Below are 15,328 nucleotides of genomic sequence, written 5' to 3' on the forward strand. Positions count from 1 at the left end.
TTTAAATTTCTTATCCAACATAACAAATTAAAATGAACAAATCTGTTGAAGTAGTTGATAGATAAAGATGCACAAAAGAATCAGACAAGAAGATCCAAACTAAAATGAACATGAACATATGTTCAAAGTCAAAATCAAACACAAAAAGTATTATCATAAATTTTCTATTAATTAAAAAAAAGAAATCCATAATTTTCAAGAAATGACACTCATCACTCATGCTTGGGGATGCAATGTGATATGCAGGATACTGGGTTCAAATCCAGGCAAAGAGGAGTATAATACTAACTTGGTGATACTAACATACTAACTACTAACCCGGTTAGAGATATCCTAACCATAGGCCGTTAAAAAAACAACTAGCAACGATTTTTACTACAAATGTACTTTAGTGGAATGGAATAACTTGCATCAAATGAGATAAATAATAATGATGTTTATTTACTTATATTTAGCGGGGACAATAAGCCCAGATTCAATACAATACTGGTCCACTGGATCTTTATGAAAAGCTCAAATTTACGGCCCAAGAAGCCCAACTTACAATTTGGGAGCGCGTAGCTTTAAATAGAGGTGAAAAAAGCCAATTTGAATCCGAAACCGGTTCTAAAACCGGCCCCAATCCAATCTGATTTGTCGGTTTTAATGTTTTAATACTGGTTTGTGATCATATATGCTGAAGCTGGTTAGGCCGAGATTTCGGACTAGTCTAATCTGATCCAGCGGTTTTATTACTTGTTCTGGTTCCAAACCTATCTAAATCGGTTGTTTCTCTTGGTTCGGATAATTTATCTTAGAAACGGTTTCGATCCAAACCAGTTTGTGCTAGAACGGGTTTTGATTTACAGTGACCAAAACCCAACCAGTTTGGCCCAAAATCCGATTTGTGCACCTCTAAATTCAGGATAATAATATCACTAAAGGTGATGTTTGTTATCGTATTTGCAAATCAAGAAAATGTTGTGGTTTTCTTGTCTTGTAAGTTTATATGATCATGACTTGTGGACTCTAAATTCAGGATAATAATAATTGTTGACAAAAGCTTGCTTTCTTTTCTGCCTTTCAGTTTCATGAAGTCATAACATAATTAAAATCATTTTATTGCCCCAAACTATTATAGATTTTTCTTTGCTGTGTGTAGTAAATGATAATTTGCATTGTATATAGTTCGATGCTTTTAACCTTGCAATTCGTTTTTTGATGTGGAAGGAAGATTTCTTTTACTCTTTTGAAAATCACTGACGTGGAATTACAAATTATATATTTATTGGAAGAGACTTATTAGAAAAAGTTTTTTAAATAACTTGTATCAAAAGTAGAAGAAAGAATTTCATCTAAATTGTGCTTTATGAAAAAGAAAAAAAAACTGAAATTAAAATTCCGTTTAAAGCCTTAAAATAAGTTAACTGACTCATAAGGGTGTAAACAAGTTAGTTGAGCCCAAACCCAACTAGGCTTAAGCTCGGCTAGCCATGTTTTTATGAAGCTCGAGCTCGGCTCGGTTCGATTCTACTTATTTGAGCTCGGCTCGCGAGTAAAACCCAAAGCTCGAGCTCGCTTCAATATCGTTTAAACGAGCCAAAACTCGGCCCGCCATTGTTGTTGTTGTTGTTGTTATTATTATATAGAGAGAGAGCCAAGGGGCTGGTGACGGTCGAATAGTCGACCTTGGCCACAACACCCGATGTCACGGTGGTTGACACGTCGTTCCTTTCCATTCAAAAAACAACTAACAAAAAGGGCTAGATAAAGTTAGGTAATTTTTTGGTGATTAACTTTCTGTGATTTTTGAGTCATATATAATTGTTGATTATTCACGCCATTTCATACATCCACGCTTACTTTCACGCCATTCTTTCTTTCTACATTGTCATAATCATTACCAACAACCGTCACCATTCTCATTCGATGAATCAATCCATCCATCCTACCAATATAACAAACATCAACCCCACCCAACAACATATATATATCTTTCAAAAATCTAACCAAAACCAACATCATAATCATGGGTTTCCCAGTTTGTTACACCCAACTCTTCATCCCAACATTCATCCTTCACATCCTAACCCTTTTAGGATTCATCCATCATCTCATTTCCACCATTTTCCACTTCATCACCTTCCAACACGACTCACCGTCACTTCGAGAACAACAGCTTCCAGTAGTCAAGTTCTCTGAGCTCGTGGACCCGCCCCCCGACAAATGCATAGTGTGTCTATACGAGTTTGAGGCCACAGACGAGATCCGTGTGTTGAGTAATTGCAAACATGTGTTTCACAAGTGTTGTATTGACAAGTGGATGGGCCATGGTCACAAAACTTGCCCGCTTTGTCGACTGCCTTTTGTAAATGAAGGTTTAAAGGATTCGTTCGATGAAAGGTTACGGACAGCTTCTGGTATAGAGGATTACTATGGCGATTCGTCACTAGTTGGATCTTCATAGTTATTTTTTTATAAATGTAACACTCTTTTGAAATGATGTTAATTTACTCGTCTTTCAAATGTGAATAATTGTGAAATTTTATTATTTAAAGAGTATATAGATTAGTTCTTTGTATCAATTGGGTAAGAGTAATTTATCTACTTCACAACTTGGCAAATAGGTTACAGTTCTCAGGTTTAAATCTTGCTATCAATTTCCTATCACAACCTCTTGAAGGTTACCTGCCCAATACAAGTTGCGATTTGCTTATCCCTGTTGGTTAGTATGGTATTGACGAGTCCAGTAAATTTTCCAATAACGAGTTAAACCAAAAACTTGGACAGTTGGTAATTTTCCAAATATATTTCATATGACAAAGAATCCATCATGGTACACTTACTTTATGTTCATATATGATCATCGTATCCCTTATTTAAGCATGTGACCAAAAAAGGTTAGTAGTCACTAGTCAATATACAACAACAATCATACCCAGTAAATCTCGCAATTAGCAAAGCTAATAGCAGGGTTTAGGGAAGGTGGGATGTAGGCAAACCTTACCCGCTATCATTGAGGATAGAGAGGTTGCTTCCAGAGAACCCCCAGCTCTATAACAACAAGCACTAAAAGAGTACTAGAACTACCTGAGACAAAAGCAGTGGTGAAAGCAAAAAACAGTAGTGAAGGTAAATATAGCACCATAGAGAAATATAATCATATCCATATACATATCGTAAGACAATCACCCTCCAAGACCATCTAAAGTGTAGGTAAATCTATACCCCCTTTGACAACACCCAACCACATCTTACCTAACCCCTAAAACTCTTTAACTTTAATCCTACGTCTCCACGAACTCCTATCTTGGACCATGTCCTCAAAGTCTAGGTAAATCAGTACCCCCTTTGACGACACCCAACCACATCTTACGTAACCCCTAAAACTCTTTAACTTTAATCCTACGTCTTCACGAACTCCTATCTTGGACCATGTCCTCAGATAGGTGCATTTCTATCAAATCATGTCTAATCCGATCATCCCAAGTCAATTTGGGTCTACCTCTACCCCTCCTACCATCTACAATGAGGATTTTCACTACTCTAACTGGGTCGTTGCTTGCCTCCTCTTCACATGTCCAAACCATCTCAATCTCCCCTCCTTAATCTTATCTGATATTCTGGACACCCATAACCTTTCTCTAACAACCTCATTTCTTATTTGGTCTAACCTTGTGTGACTACACATCCACCTCAACATCCTCATTTCTGCTACCTCCGTCTTGCGTGCTTGTGATTTCTTAATGGCCCAACAGTCTGTCCCATATAGCATTGCAGGTCTTACTACAACCCGATAGAATTTCCCCTTTAATTTAGTTGGGAACCTCAAGTCGCACAATATCCCGTGGCTGCTCTCCACCTACACCAGCCAGCCTAAATGCGGTGAGCTACATCACTATCTAACTCCCCATCTCTTTGTACAAACGATACTAAATACTTGAACTTAGTTGCTTCCGGAACCACCAGACCTTCAATGGTGATTTGAGTGTTCTTCGACACCCCCTGCATCACTGAAATCACAGTAGAGGTACTCCGTCTTAGACCGACTGATCCTTAAACCCTTGTCCTCTAAAGCTACTCGCCATTCCTCTAACTTATCATTCAACCCCCGTTTTGTCTCTGCAACTAAAACAATATCATCTGCAAAAAGCATGCACCACGACACTATCTCCTGAATCGAGTTGGACAACTCATCCATGATCGTAAAGAGAAAAGGGCTCAACGCCGACCCTTGGTGGAGCCCTATCTCCACAGGGAAGGAACTGGTATCCCCTACAGGCGCACAAACACTAGTTTCAGTTCTATCATACATATCCTTAATTATGTCTATATACTTCCCAGGAACCTCTCTACCCTCCAAAGTATCCCAAATCAGTCTACGTGGTACACTGTCATATGCATTTTCAAGGTCAATGAAGACCACATGTAGATCTTGCTTTTTCTCTCTATATTTTTCCATCAGTCTCCTTAGAATGTGAATGGCTTCCTTAGTTGATCGCCCTGGCATGAAACTAAATTGGTTTACCGTAACCTGAGTTTCTTTTCTAATTTTAGTCTCAATCACCCTCTCCCACAATTTATATATAAACATAAATAATCACATGGTTGTAAACAATAAGAAACCACAAGTATGTTGGCCACTTTATGTATCAATAGATGTGTAGGATAGATTCGAGAACCAATATGCATCCGTTCAAATTTAGCTGTAAATTTACGTTGTGTCTATACTCTACACGAGATATGTTGCAACATGGGTTTCTTTTGACGACTAGGTTTTCTTAGCAACCGGTTTAATCGAAGGAATTGAACATGTTTAGCGCGTATCAACAAATAAAAGGAGCATTAACTTCAATACATTACAAAATACGACAGATATCCATTAACATAAACGAACCCATCAACTGCATACAAGAACCAAGAAACGACCACGACAAACATACCAAACTGATCCGATATCAGGTAATGTACAACATGTTTTCTCGTCACAGGAAAAAGAAAGTCTTAAAAAAGTTTAATGGTAGAAACAAATATGAATTTCATTCACAAAACCACTCGAGCTGCCATTTTAACGATTCAACAAATTTACCTCTGGTAACCCGGGGCTGGATAGCCTTGTGGAGGATAAGCCGCAGGTGGGTACCCTTGTGGAGGATAACCGGTAGGTGGGTAGCCTTGAGCTTGCGGTGGCGGGTAACCGTAAGGTTGCTGCCCATATCCGACATTTGGAGGATACGGTTGATCAATCCTTGACATTTGCTGCACCGGGGGTACTGCCATCGGTTGCGGTCCAAACTTCCCATCTCGTTTGTCCATTTCCACCTTGTGTTGTGTCTGCATGCAAGCACAAACCCTACAAAAAGAAAAATACACAAGATATATTAGTTTACTCGTCTTGCATAGTATTAACTAATATATATTGAGTTAGAAAGACGGATACGAGACTTACGTGCAATAAACCATATCGGCTAAGCAATTCAGCAACTGAGATGCCTCACTGAGTTCTTCGCTTCCAACAATACAAGCAACAATGGAGAATATGCATGCAAGTTGTTGGAGGCAAAACATGAAACCCTACGTTATGACCCATTACTAAGAAAGTTAAATAAATGTTAAAAGAGTAAGTAACGATGTACATCAAAAGACAAAAAGAGTTTCACGAAGTGATTACAATGATGCAGTTATCGCATTGTGTTGTTTGTATGTTAAACTCGTCTTGCAATAGAAACCGAGTGGATGCTACTGAGTTCCCAAAGCACAGGAAGACCTGAGAATTGCAACACCAAATCAAATTTAAAAAAAAAAGTTTTAAATAAGTCATTAAAACGGTTGATTGTACATTTGTAGATAGAAAGCGAAAGTATGCTTTAAACTGCATACCTCAGTACAAAGGCATAATTCAGGACATTTGCTTTCTCCGCACCTTCCACTGCATGGCATGTATCCAGCACAGCATGTATACCTGTTACATATAGAAAATAAAATATATTATATTATATATTATATTGTGAAATAACTGATTTCTATTTAAGTATAGTGTGCCTGATGGATAATAGCGAATACCTTGACATATCATCATAGAGAGCTCGCTTACGAAGCAAGTATGAAACACATGGTCCACTGCCATGTAGTAAAAAAAATAATAAGATTTATTTATAATATATGCTTTAACCCATAATAAGTAAGAAAAACAATATCAATGTCCATAATTCTGAGAAGATTCCAGCTTGAACTGGTAAGCATCTATACAGCTAATGCGGTAAAAAATCGGATATCTGTCAAGGACCGATATTTGAGATATCGGTGATAGCGATGGGATATTGGTAACTTTAATATTCTGCATAAATTTATATATATAACTTAAAACACAAAAACCTATATAATATTAATAGTAAATCAAAAGTGTTAATAGAGTTGACGAGTTGCCAATCAAAAGGGTCGGATTTAGGGTTGAAGAGTTGTGCGATTGGAGTCGCCGACCGGATTTAGGGTTGACGAGTTGCCGATGCGATTGGAGTTGGATCAAGGGTTATACAAATTCTTCAATTGTACGATTTTGGACTTTGGGTACTAGGCTTTGGGCCAACGATTTTAAAGGGGACTGGTCTTTTGGCAGTAAAAGTATTAAAATGGGCCAACAATCCTTGTTCGACAATATATCGGCAATATATTAAGGAAGCAAAATATCGGCAATATATCGGTCATGGGGAGTCACACCTTGTTCGACACACCTTAATACCATTTGGACCAATTTTGACCTAGATGTACATGAAGCCCCTTGAGGCGTTTTTACATATCATACTCCTTCAGACCCTGTACTTGAGCAACTTTGACCCAGATGTACATAATGCACCTTGAGGCGTTTTCCTATTGCCTCACGCCTTAGACTCAATTTTTAAAGCCAGGCTTTCAATTAAGTATTAACAAAATGTTCGCCCACAAACCGCATGTTAGGGCAGGGAGTGTGGGCTCGGTTTGGCAGCAGCTGCAGAAGGGGGCAAGATGGGTGATGTAGGAGTGAGAGAGAGTGAGGTGGCAGAGACATATGGTGGTGTGGTGTGTACAGTGGCATTTCCCGAACCGACATGATTTTCGGTACCGACATTTAGTGTTTTTGGTACCGGTTTTTACCTTCAAATACTGGTATACCAGTCCGTACCAGCACCGAACCATACCGGGTATTTTCGGTACCGATACCCATTTTTGGGATTTTCAGTACTTGTTGGTACCGAGCTCATCCTTACGCGTGCGGGATGCAGCGGCAAGGTAAGAGAAGCGGTAAGACACCATCCACCCTTAATACAAAACATAATTATGTTGTCGCCCCAATGCACAGGCCTCAGCGCTTCAGCCTATACAAGGCACGCATATTACAAAAGGCGCACCTCAGATGTAACTTCTTAGTAAAACGTTGACCCTGAGGCGCGCGCCCATATATTTCCGATATTTTTGTGCAGCAAGCTTTTCAGGTTGTACATGTACGTAATTTCAATACTTAAACTTATATAAAGCTTATTTGTGTCTAAATATCAAGTAAAAACCAGAAACCTATAGATAAAATATATTTAAAAAAAAGAGATAATTATTTTCGCCTCGGGTACGAAAAATGGTGCGATTTTGTGATGTGTGCTTCTTGCCTCGGTTTTAGACCTCGTCGCTTTTTAATACTGAGGTTGTAATATGCATTCAGAAATATTATCTTTACCACATACAAAAATATACAAAAAAAAAAAGAAAGAAAAAGAATTTATAACAATGCTCAAACTTCAAAACATCTATAGATATATAATTTATTATCCACTCTAGGACGAGAATTTAGTTATGTACAGACAACTGTCATGAATCCACATTGACCTAACCACTTTATTTCGCCGCTGATAACAGAAACGTGAAGTTCTAATAAATGTGCCCTAATTTTATAAAAAAATTTCAAAACATCCTAACATGATCGTCAACAGTCTATCGACCCTAACATTACAGATCTGAATTCAAACGATCAAACATAAATCAATCGAGAACACATCAAAGATCTACAGAAAGATCTACAGAATACAAAAGTTGTATAATGAAGCACTAACCAGAATAACGCGAAGCAGCAATCTTCACCAAATCACGCAAACAGAAGCAAACGGATTAGAATCAAGTAAAAAAGTGAAGTGAATTAAACAAAATTAGAAGATAAAATTTGGATTTGATAGATTACAAGGAGTGTCGGCGGAGATGGAGTTCATGAGAGTGGTGTGCCATAGGTTCCGATAGTTCTGACGGAGTTGCATCTTGTCGAGATGTTCTTGAGACGCCATACCGGATGTGGATCGGAGTTTGAATCGGTTGATGTTCGGAATTGAATTGAATTGATGAGGCCTAAAAAAAGTATACGAGACTTGACTCAACGGAGATGAATTGGTCAGCGGCAGCAGGAAGGAAGCAACGCGTTAATTTCAATGAAGGAAGGAACGTTGAATTTACTTAAAGACCCCCCTTTAGATTTGAAAAGTCGTAATTCTCATCTTCACGTATGAAGGAAGCAACGTTGAATTTACTTAAACACCCCTAAAATGGCAATACTTGAAATTATTTGGACTAAAATGACAACGTTTTAAACTTTTTAACTAAACTGATAAAGTAGACCAAACCACAGAGACTAAAATGACATTTTAGAAGGTAATTTTGTAGAACTAAAAATACCCACTTTTTAGATAGCAACGTCTGAAAAAGACACTAAACAAAAACAGAAGTAGTGGCCAAGTGGTAACTGGTGTTTGATTTTTAGATGAGCTAATAATTAGCAATGGAATTATACTATTACAAAAAGAAAAGGATGAGACAGGAATATATAATTGTTTATTTACATGTTGAAAAATTATTATTTTGAAAATTAAAATAGAGGAGGTAAGGGTGTTAATCGTGTCGGGTTAACGGGTTACGGGTTGATGGGTTGAAGTATTCAACCCGAACCGACCTATATTATTATTTGGGTTAAAGATTTCAGCCCTAACCCGATCCATATAAATTCGGGTCAACTCGACCCATTTAACCCATTTTTTAAAGGAGTTATACAAGTTGACGATTTATAAGCGAGTTGTTGTGTTTTAAACGGGCTATCGATAACATGTTTAATGATGAGTATGTGTGTGACAAATAAGTAATATACTGTATCAAAACTAACATTATTATAACTAGAGTAAATTACTTTTTGAGTCTTTGTGTTTTAATGGTTTTAACCACTTGAGTCCAAAATCAAAAAGTTTAACACTCTGAGTCCCTGATCGCTCATTTTATAACGTTTTAAGTCCAATTTTATTGGTTTATTTAAGTTGTACAGTTAGCTTTTTATATTGCACTTTTGATAGATTCTGTTAATCAATAGTTAGTTAGCCGTTAGGAAGTTCGTTTTCCGTTAAGCTAGTCAATTAAGTGTCTGTAATTAGGTTAAATACTATTTTGGTTAATGAATGAGATCATCTTCCCCATTTCATTCTCTTCTTCTTTTCTTCAAAATCAACATGGTATCAGACCAGGCTTCTCTCTGATATTCGTTTCCGTAAACCCTAACTTTCATCATCAATCAATTTCGTTCAATCGATTGTTTCAATTTCGTTTCAGTTCTGTCCGAAATTGATTATTGTTCAATCAATTTCAAATCATGTCTGTTTCCAATTCAAATTCGTCACCAATTGATGCTTCAAATCCTCTCTATCTTCATCCGTCAGATCATCCTGGAATGATCTTAGTTTCTAAACAATTTGGTGGATCTGGATTTGGATCGTGGAAAAGAGCAATATCAATTGCTTTATCAGCGAAGAACAAATTCGGATTTGTTGATGGAACTATCACAAATTCTACAAACCCTAGTCTCTGGAGCAGATGCAATGATATGGTGATTTCATGGATAATCAATACTCTCTCAAGAGACATCAGTGAAAGTGTTTTGTATGTTCAAACTGCTGAACAACTTTGGAAAGAATTGAATGATAGATATGGACAGGCTAATGGAGCAAAACATTATCAGTTGCAGAAGAGTTTATGTGAGATTTCACAAGGTAACACTAGTATAGTTGCTTACTTCACTAAAATCAAGAGTATATGGGATGAATTAGGTTCTTTATCTACTGTTCCTGCATGTAATTTGCTAAGAAAGAAGAGGAACAACGACTTATACAGTTTCTTATGGGTCTAAATTCTGCATATGAAAATGTTAGAGGAAGTATTTTAATGATGCAACCTCTACCATCAATTAGCATAGCTTATTCTCTTTTGATACAAGATGAGAAACAGAAAGAGATTCATCCTGCTACACAACCATTTCCTGATATATTATCTATGAATGTTCAAAGTAAGCATCAAGCAAAAGTTTGTAATCATTGCAAGAAACCTGGACATACTATGAACAAGTGTTATATATTAATTGGTTTTCCAAAGGATTACAAATTCACAAAATCAAAGAATACTACTGCTAATGCTTGTGTGAATGATGGTAGTCAACTAAATTCTCATGCTCACATGACGATTTCTGGAACTAGCCTTACACCAGAACAGTGTCAACAGTTAATTCAGTTTCTTCAACAAAGTCAAGTGAACAATGCTGCTGGATCACCTCAGGGTAACAACAATGATAATTCTTCAACTTCTGAAATCAAGTATGCCAACTTTGCAGGTATAATGGCTTGTTGCTTTTTGTCTATTCCTAATTCTAATTGGATCATAGATACTGGAGCAAATGATCACATGTGTTTTGATGAAAGACTTTTCACAAATCTCAAAGTTCTTTCTAAACCAGTTTCTATTCATTTGCCTAATGGACAAACTATCATTGCCACTAAAGTTGGAACTGTCCAGTTATTACCAAATCTGTCTTTACACGATGTGTTACTAGTACCAGAATTCAAACATAACTTGCTGTCCATTGCAAGATTATGTATTCAAACAAAAGGTCCAGTGTTCTTTTCAGACAGATCTTGTGTATTGCAGGCCCCTTCTCTGAAGAGGCCAGTGGCTCTTGGTAAACTCATTGATGGGCTTTATCTTCTCAAGAACAATGAGATACGCTATCCAACTAGTAGTGTCTTTGATTCTAGAATAAGGCAGTCCTATTGTAATCCTGTTGTTAGTGGCAGAACATGGCATGATAGGCTAGGCCATTTACCTTTGTATAAACTCAAACAATTGTCTGTATTCTCTTCTACTCATATTGATGAGATTGAATGTTCTCCAATTTGTCCAAAAGCAAGAAAACATAGGTTGCCTTTTCCTCATAGTAAACGAGAAACAACTGCAATATTTGATCTAATTCATGTTGATGTATGGGGTCCATATCATACATCTACTTATAATGGATTCAAAAATTTTCTTACAATAGTGGATGATTTTAGCAGGGTCACATGGACTCGCCTTCTTTCCACTAAGAGTAATGTTTTCAATGTTTTACAAAATTTTATTGAAATGGTTGAAACACAGTTTAACAAGAAAGGTAAATGTTTACGGTCTGATAATGCTCTTGAGCTAGGTTCAGCACCTTCTCATGCTCAATATCTCATTTCTAAAGGCATTATACATCAAACAAGCTGTGTTGCCACTCCACAGCAGAATGGTAAAGTCGAACGAAAACACAAACACTTGTTAGAAACCTCAAGAGCCCTTCTCTTTCAATCAAAATTACCACTTAAATTTTGGGGTGAGTGTGTTCTTGCTGCCACTTACTTAATCAATCTGTTTCCAACAAAATTATTAAGTGGTAAAAGTCCTCATGAAGCGTTTTTCTGGAAAATGTCCAACCTACACACATCTTAGAGCCTTCGGTTGTCTTTGTTATGCCTCCACACTTCAACATGGCAGAGACACTTCAACGATCATTCATTATTTTCCAAAAGAATGGGTAACTCAATTGGTCATATTGCTGTATATGTTGATGATATCCTACTTGCCAGCAATAATGATCAAGAAATGGAAGATTTGAAGTCATTTCTTCATAACACTTTTAAAATCAAAGATCTTGGAACCCTTAATTACTTTCTTGGAATTGAGGTTTTGCATATACCAAAAGGTACTGTCATGACTCAAAGAAAATTTGCTAAAGATTTGCTGCAAGAATTCAAAGCTTTTGTTGGTCCCACACCCAGGGCTTGTCCTCTTCCTCCTAATCTCCAATTACCTACTGAAGTTGGTATTCTTTATCATGACTCTTTGCAATATAGAAGATTAGTAGGTATGCTCAACTACTTGACACACACAAGACCAGATCTTTCATTTGCAATACAATTTCTTATTCAGTTTATGACTAAACCACATGTTCCTCTAGGAGGCTGCGGTTCATACTTTGAACTATGTTCAAGGCACCTTCGATCAAGGGTTATTTTTTAACAATTCTCCAACCTACAAGTTAGAAGCTTTTTGTGATTATGATTGGGCTTCCTGTCCAAATACAAGAAGATCTGTTACTGGATACTTTATTACTCTTGGTGGCAGTCCCATTTCATGGAAATCAAAGAAACAAGTGACAGTTTCCTTAAGTTATGCAGAGGCTGAGTATCGTTCTATGAGAAGAGTTACTGCTGAATTGACTTGGCTCACTAGATTACTTCATGAGTTTTCCATTTCTTCTATCACTCCCATTCCTTTAAAGTGTGATAGTCAAGCTGCTATTCATATTGCAAAAAGTCCAGTTTATTATGAACGGACAAAGCATATTGATTTGGACTGTCATTTTGTTCGAGAAAAAATGCAGGAAGGTCTTATTTCACTTTCTCATGTTTCTACAATTGATCAATCGGCTGACATGTTTACAAAGAGTCTTCCAAGTCAGAAACATGGTGTTCTACTCTCCAAGTTGAGGGGGGTGTTGGTTTATTTAAGTTGTATAGTTAGCTTTTTATATTGTACTTTTGATAGATTTTGTTAATCAATAGTTCGTTGGCCGTTAGGAAGTTAGTTTTCCGTTAAGCTAGTTAGTTAAGTGTCTGTAATTTTGTTCATTTTATAATGTTTTGAGTCCATTTTTGTTTAAAAAAAATTGACTCAAAAGGTTAAAAAATGGACCCACAAGGACTCAAAAGGTTATAAAAAAAATCGTCTAGGGACTCAGGACGTTAAACATTTTGATTTTTGACTCAAATGGTTAAAACCACTAAAACACAAGAACTCAAAAAGTAATTTACTCTTATAACTAACCATGTAAAATAAAGCAAAATAAATAATATAAAAGATTTTTTTCTAGATAGTTAAACAGGTTAATGGGTCAACCTAAACTTGTTCTATTTTTTTTATACTGGTCAACCCAAACACAACCTGTTTTTTAAATGAGTCGTGTTATTCGACCCAAACCTGTTTTTTTGTGTCGTATTCAAGTCAAGTAGTCGAGTTAACAGGACGTGTCAAGAATTGAGGAGGAGGTTGAGGGAGGGCAACCTTAAATTATTAACCTCCAAGAATCTGTATTTTTTAAAATACACGTGAAAAAAAAAAATGAGCTGGGCTCATAAGGCAAACACGGGCTGAAACCCAAACATATTTTATATGTTTGGGATTTAGAGATAAACTTTGGGCCTGATCCAGTCTAATAGAAAAAAACTGTCCATTACCATAAGTACAAAACTTAGTTTTTAACTTGATAAATTGTTAATTCTTTTAATATCACTATAATCAACGTATTCTTTTATTTTTTTTTATCTTTTTTAATATCATTATAATCAACGTATTCTTTTAAAAATATCCATTAATCTAATAGTATTGATGCGTTTGAATTACATATGTACTAAATTCACAATAAAATGTCGACTAGGATTAGACAATCATGACATATGTGAAGGTTGTATACATATTGCCAACATGCAACATTGTCTGGTGAATTACTGAATTTTTAATTGCTTCAAATACATATTTATATATCTTTTGTTATCAGAAAATTACCCAAGTCAATATTTAAATTTTTGATTGCTTTAATTTCAAATTTATATATCTTTTGTTATCAGAAAATGACCCAAATCAATATTGGAAAGATATAGACCCGGATCCTTGTATAATCAAACGGGTAACAATATACTCTTCATGAATTGGTAAATACCCGACCCATGTTGATATGGGATAGCATCACTCATCGCATTGAGGGGAGATTCACCAATAGGAGAAGATAATATGTCGCCATCAATTAGTTACGACTAGTAAGGACTAAGGATCACCATTCCATTGGAAAGCGACATGCAACTAAACCTAGTATAAATACAAGTGAGGTCATGAAGGAAAGGTAACTTGCAATCTCTACTCCTTCCTCACTCATACTTGATTTCTCCCTAAACACATACTTATTCTTATGACGGAGGGTGGTCACATGAAGATTCATCTTCATGTGGTGAGGCTAACGATGTTTCTGTTTTACAGGCAATAGTTTGTACTTGTGACCCATCAATACTTAGAGGACAATCTGGTGGAAGCATTTGATCCAAGCGGAGAGTTCGGGCCTTGTTTCTTCAAATATCTTTAAACGTTAGATTTCATTCTATTAATTTCGACAAGTTATGTATTAGAATTTGGAAATGTAAGTATAATTTAAACAAATTTAAATGTAAGCGTATTTTAAACAACTTTATTAACTTTGCTATACTAAGGTTGAATAAAGTGATTTTTTTAATGTAATTTTAAAAAGTTGTTAACTTTTCATGATTATAACCCCTTACTTTTGCCACACTCGTTTGTGTAGCATTTCTTTATGTATTTATTTTTCACCATTAAATGTTGACGTCAATGGTTTGTCATGCATGGCTATTATGCCAAAGCAAGGATGCGATTGGGATATTGATGGCAATTGGAAATCAATAAATCATCTTACATGGCCCATGAGGAAGGATACAAACAAAATGGTGTTTTCAGAATCTAAAATACTTGGTGATTTTTTTTTAAATAAGTTAACAACAATCCCTTTAGAGCAGTGGCGGAATCCAAACTTACTTATCGAAGGGTCATAACATCAATCCCTTTAGAGCAGTGGTGGAATCCAAACTTACTTATCGAAGGGTCATAATAACGTAATCTTCTCTACCGACTACAACCAGAGGGTCCAAATCATGGTTTTTCCTATAAAAAATCTCATTATTATATATACAAATCCAATAAATTTCTATGGCCGGGGGATTAGCGAACCCTCTTGAATATTGATCCCTCTCTGGTTCCGCCCCTGCTTTAGTGGCTGATTATTGTGTAACTTAAAGTACAAATCTTTTATATGTGAGACAACATAACTAGTTACTTTAATCTCAGGTAAAATGGGTCCTGGTCTCCTGGCCCGTCTTCTTAGATGAAACTATATTAAGTCTAACAATAACTACAATTTTGTATATTTGTTGAAGATGCCAATAAA

General features: G+C 36.3%; 2 protein-coding genes across 2 annotated transcripts; one reads left to right on the forward strand and one right to left on the reverse strand.

Moving 5' to 3' along the window:
* Positions 1-4,810: 4,810 nt before the first annotated feature.
* Positions 4,811-8,413, reverse strand: LOC118490243. Its single transcript, XM_035987678.1, has 7 exons — positions 8,183-8,413; positions 8,058-8,079; positions 6,043-6,099; positions 5,860-5,941; positions 5,651-5,746; positions 5,429-5,553; positions 4,811-5,332 (listed from the first exon to the last, which is right to left on the reverse strand). The coding sequence occupies exons 1-7, from the start codon at positions 8,280-8,282 to the stop codon at positions 5,065-5,067; spliced, it is 750 nt and encodes a 249-aa protein (XP_035843571.1). The 5' UTR covers positions 8,283-8,413; the 3' UTR covers positions 4,811-5,064.
* A 1,212-nt stretch (positions 8,414-9,625) lies between these two features.
* LOC110932439 lies at positions 9,626-10,159 on the forward strand. Its single transcript, XM_022175773.1, has one exon. The coding sequence runs from the start codon at positions 9,626-9,628 to the stop codon at positions 10,157-10,159; it is 534 nt and encodes a 177-aa protein (XP_022031465.1).
* The last annotated feature ends 5,169 nt before the right edge of the window (positions 10,160-15,328 follow it).

This window comes from Helianthus annuus, chromosome 3 (genome assembly GCF_002127325.2).
Source record: "Helianthus annuus cultivar XRQ/B chromosome 3, HanXRQr2.0-SUNRISE, whole genome shotgun sequence".
NCBI classification, from domain to species: Eukaryota; Viridiplantae; Streptophyta; class Magnoliopsida; order Asterales; family Asteraceae; genus Helianthus; species Helianthus annuus.

Excerpts from the sequence above, each read along its gene's own strand:
- LOC110932439 (XM_022175773.1), top strand. The coding sequence starts at position 9,626 with ATGTCTGTTTCCAATTCAAATTCGTCACCAATTGATGCTTCAAATCCT.
- LOC118490243 (XM_035987678.1), bottom strand. The coding sequence starts at position 8,282 with ATGGCGTCTCAAGAACATCTCGACAAGATGCAACTCCGTCAGAACTAT. Across the intron at positions 8,080-8,182 it reads CATCTCCGCCGACACTCCTT|ATTGCTGCTTCGCGTTATTC; the intron begins GTAATCTATCAA and ends GATTTGGTGAAG. Across the intron at positions 5,747-5,859 it reads AATTATGCCTTTGTACTGAG|GTCTTCCTGTGCTTTGGGAA; the intron begins GTATGCAGTTTA and ends TGCAATTCTCAG.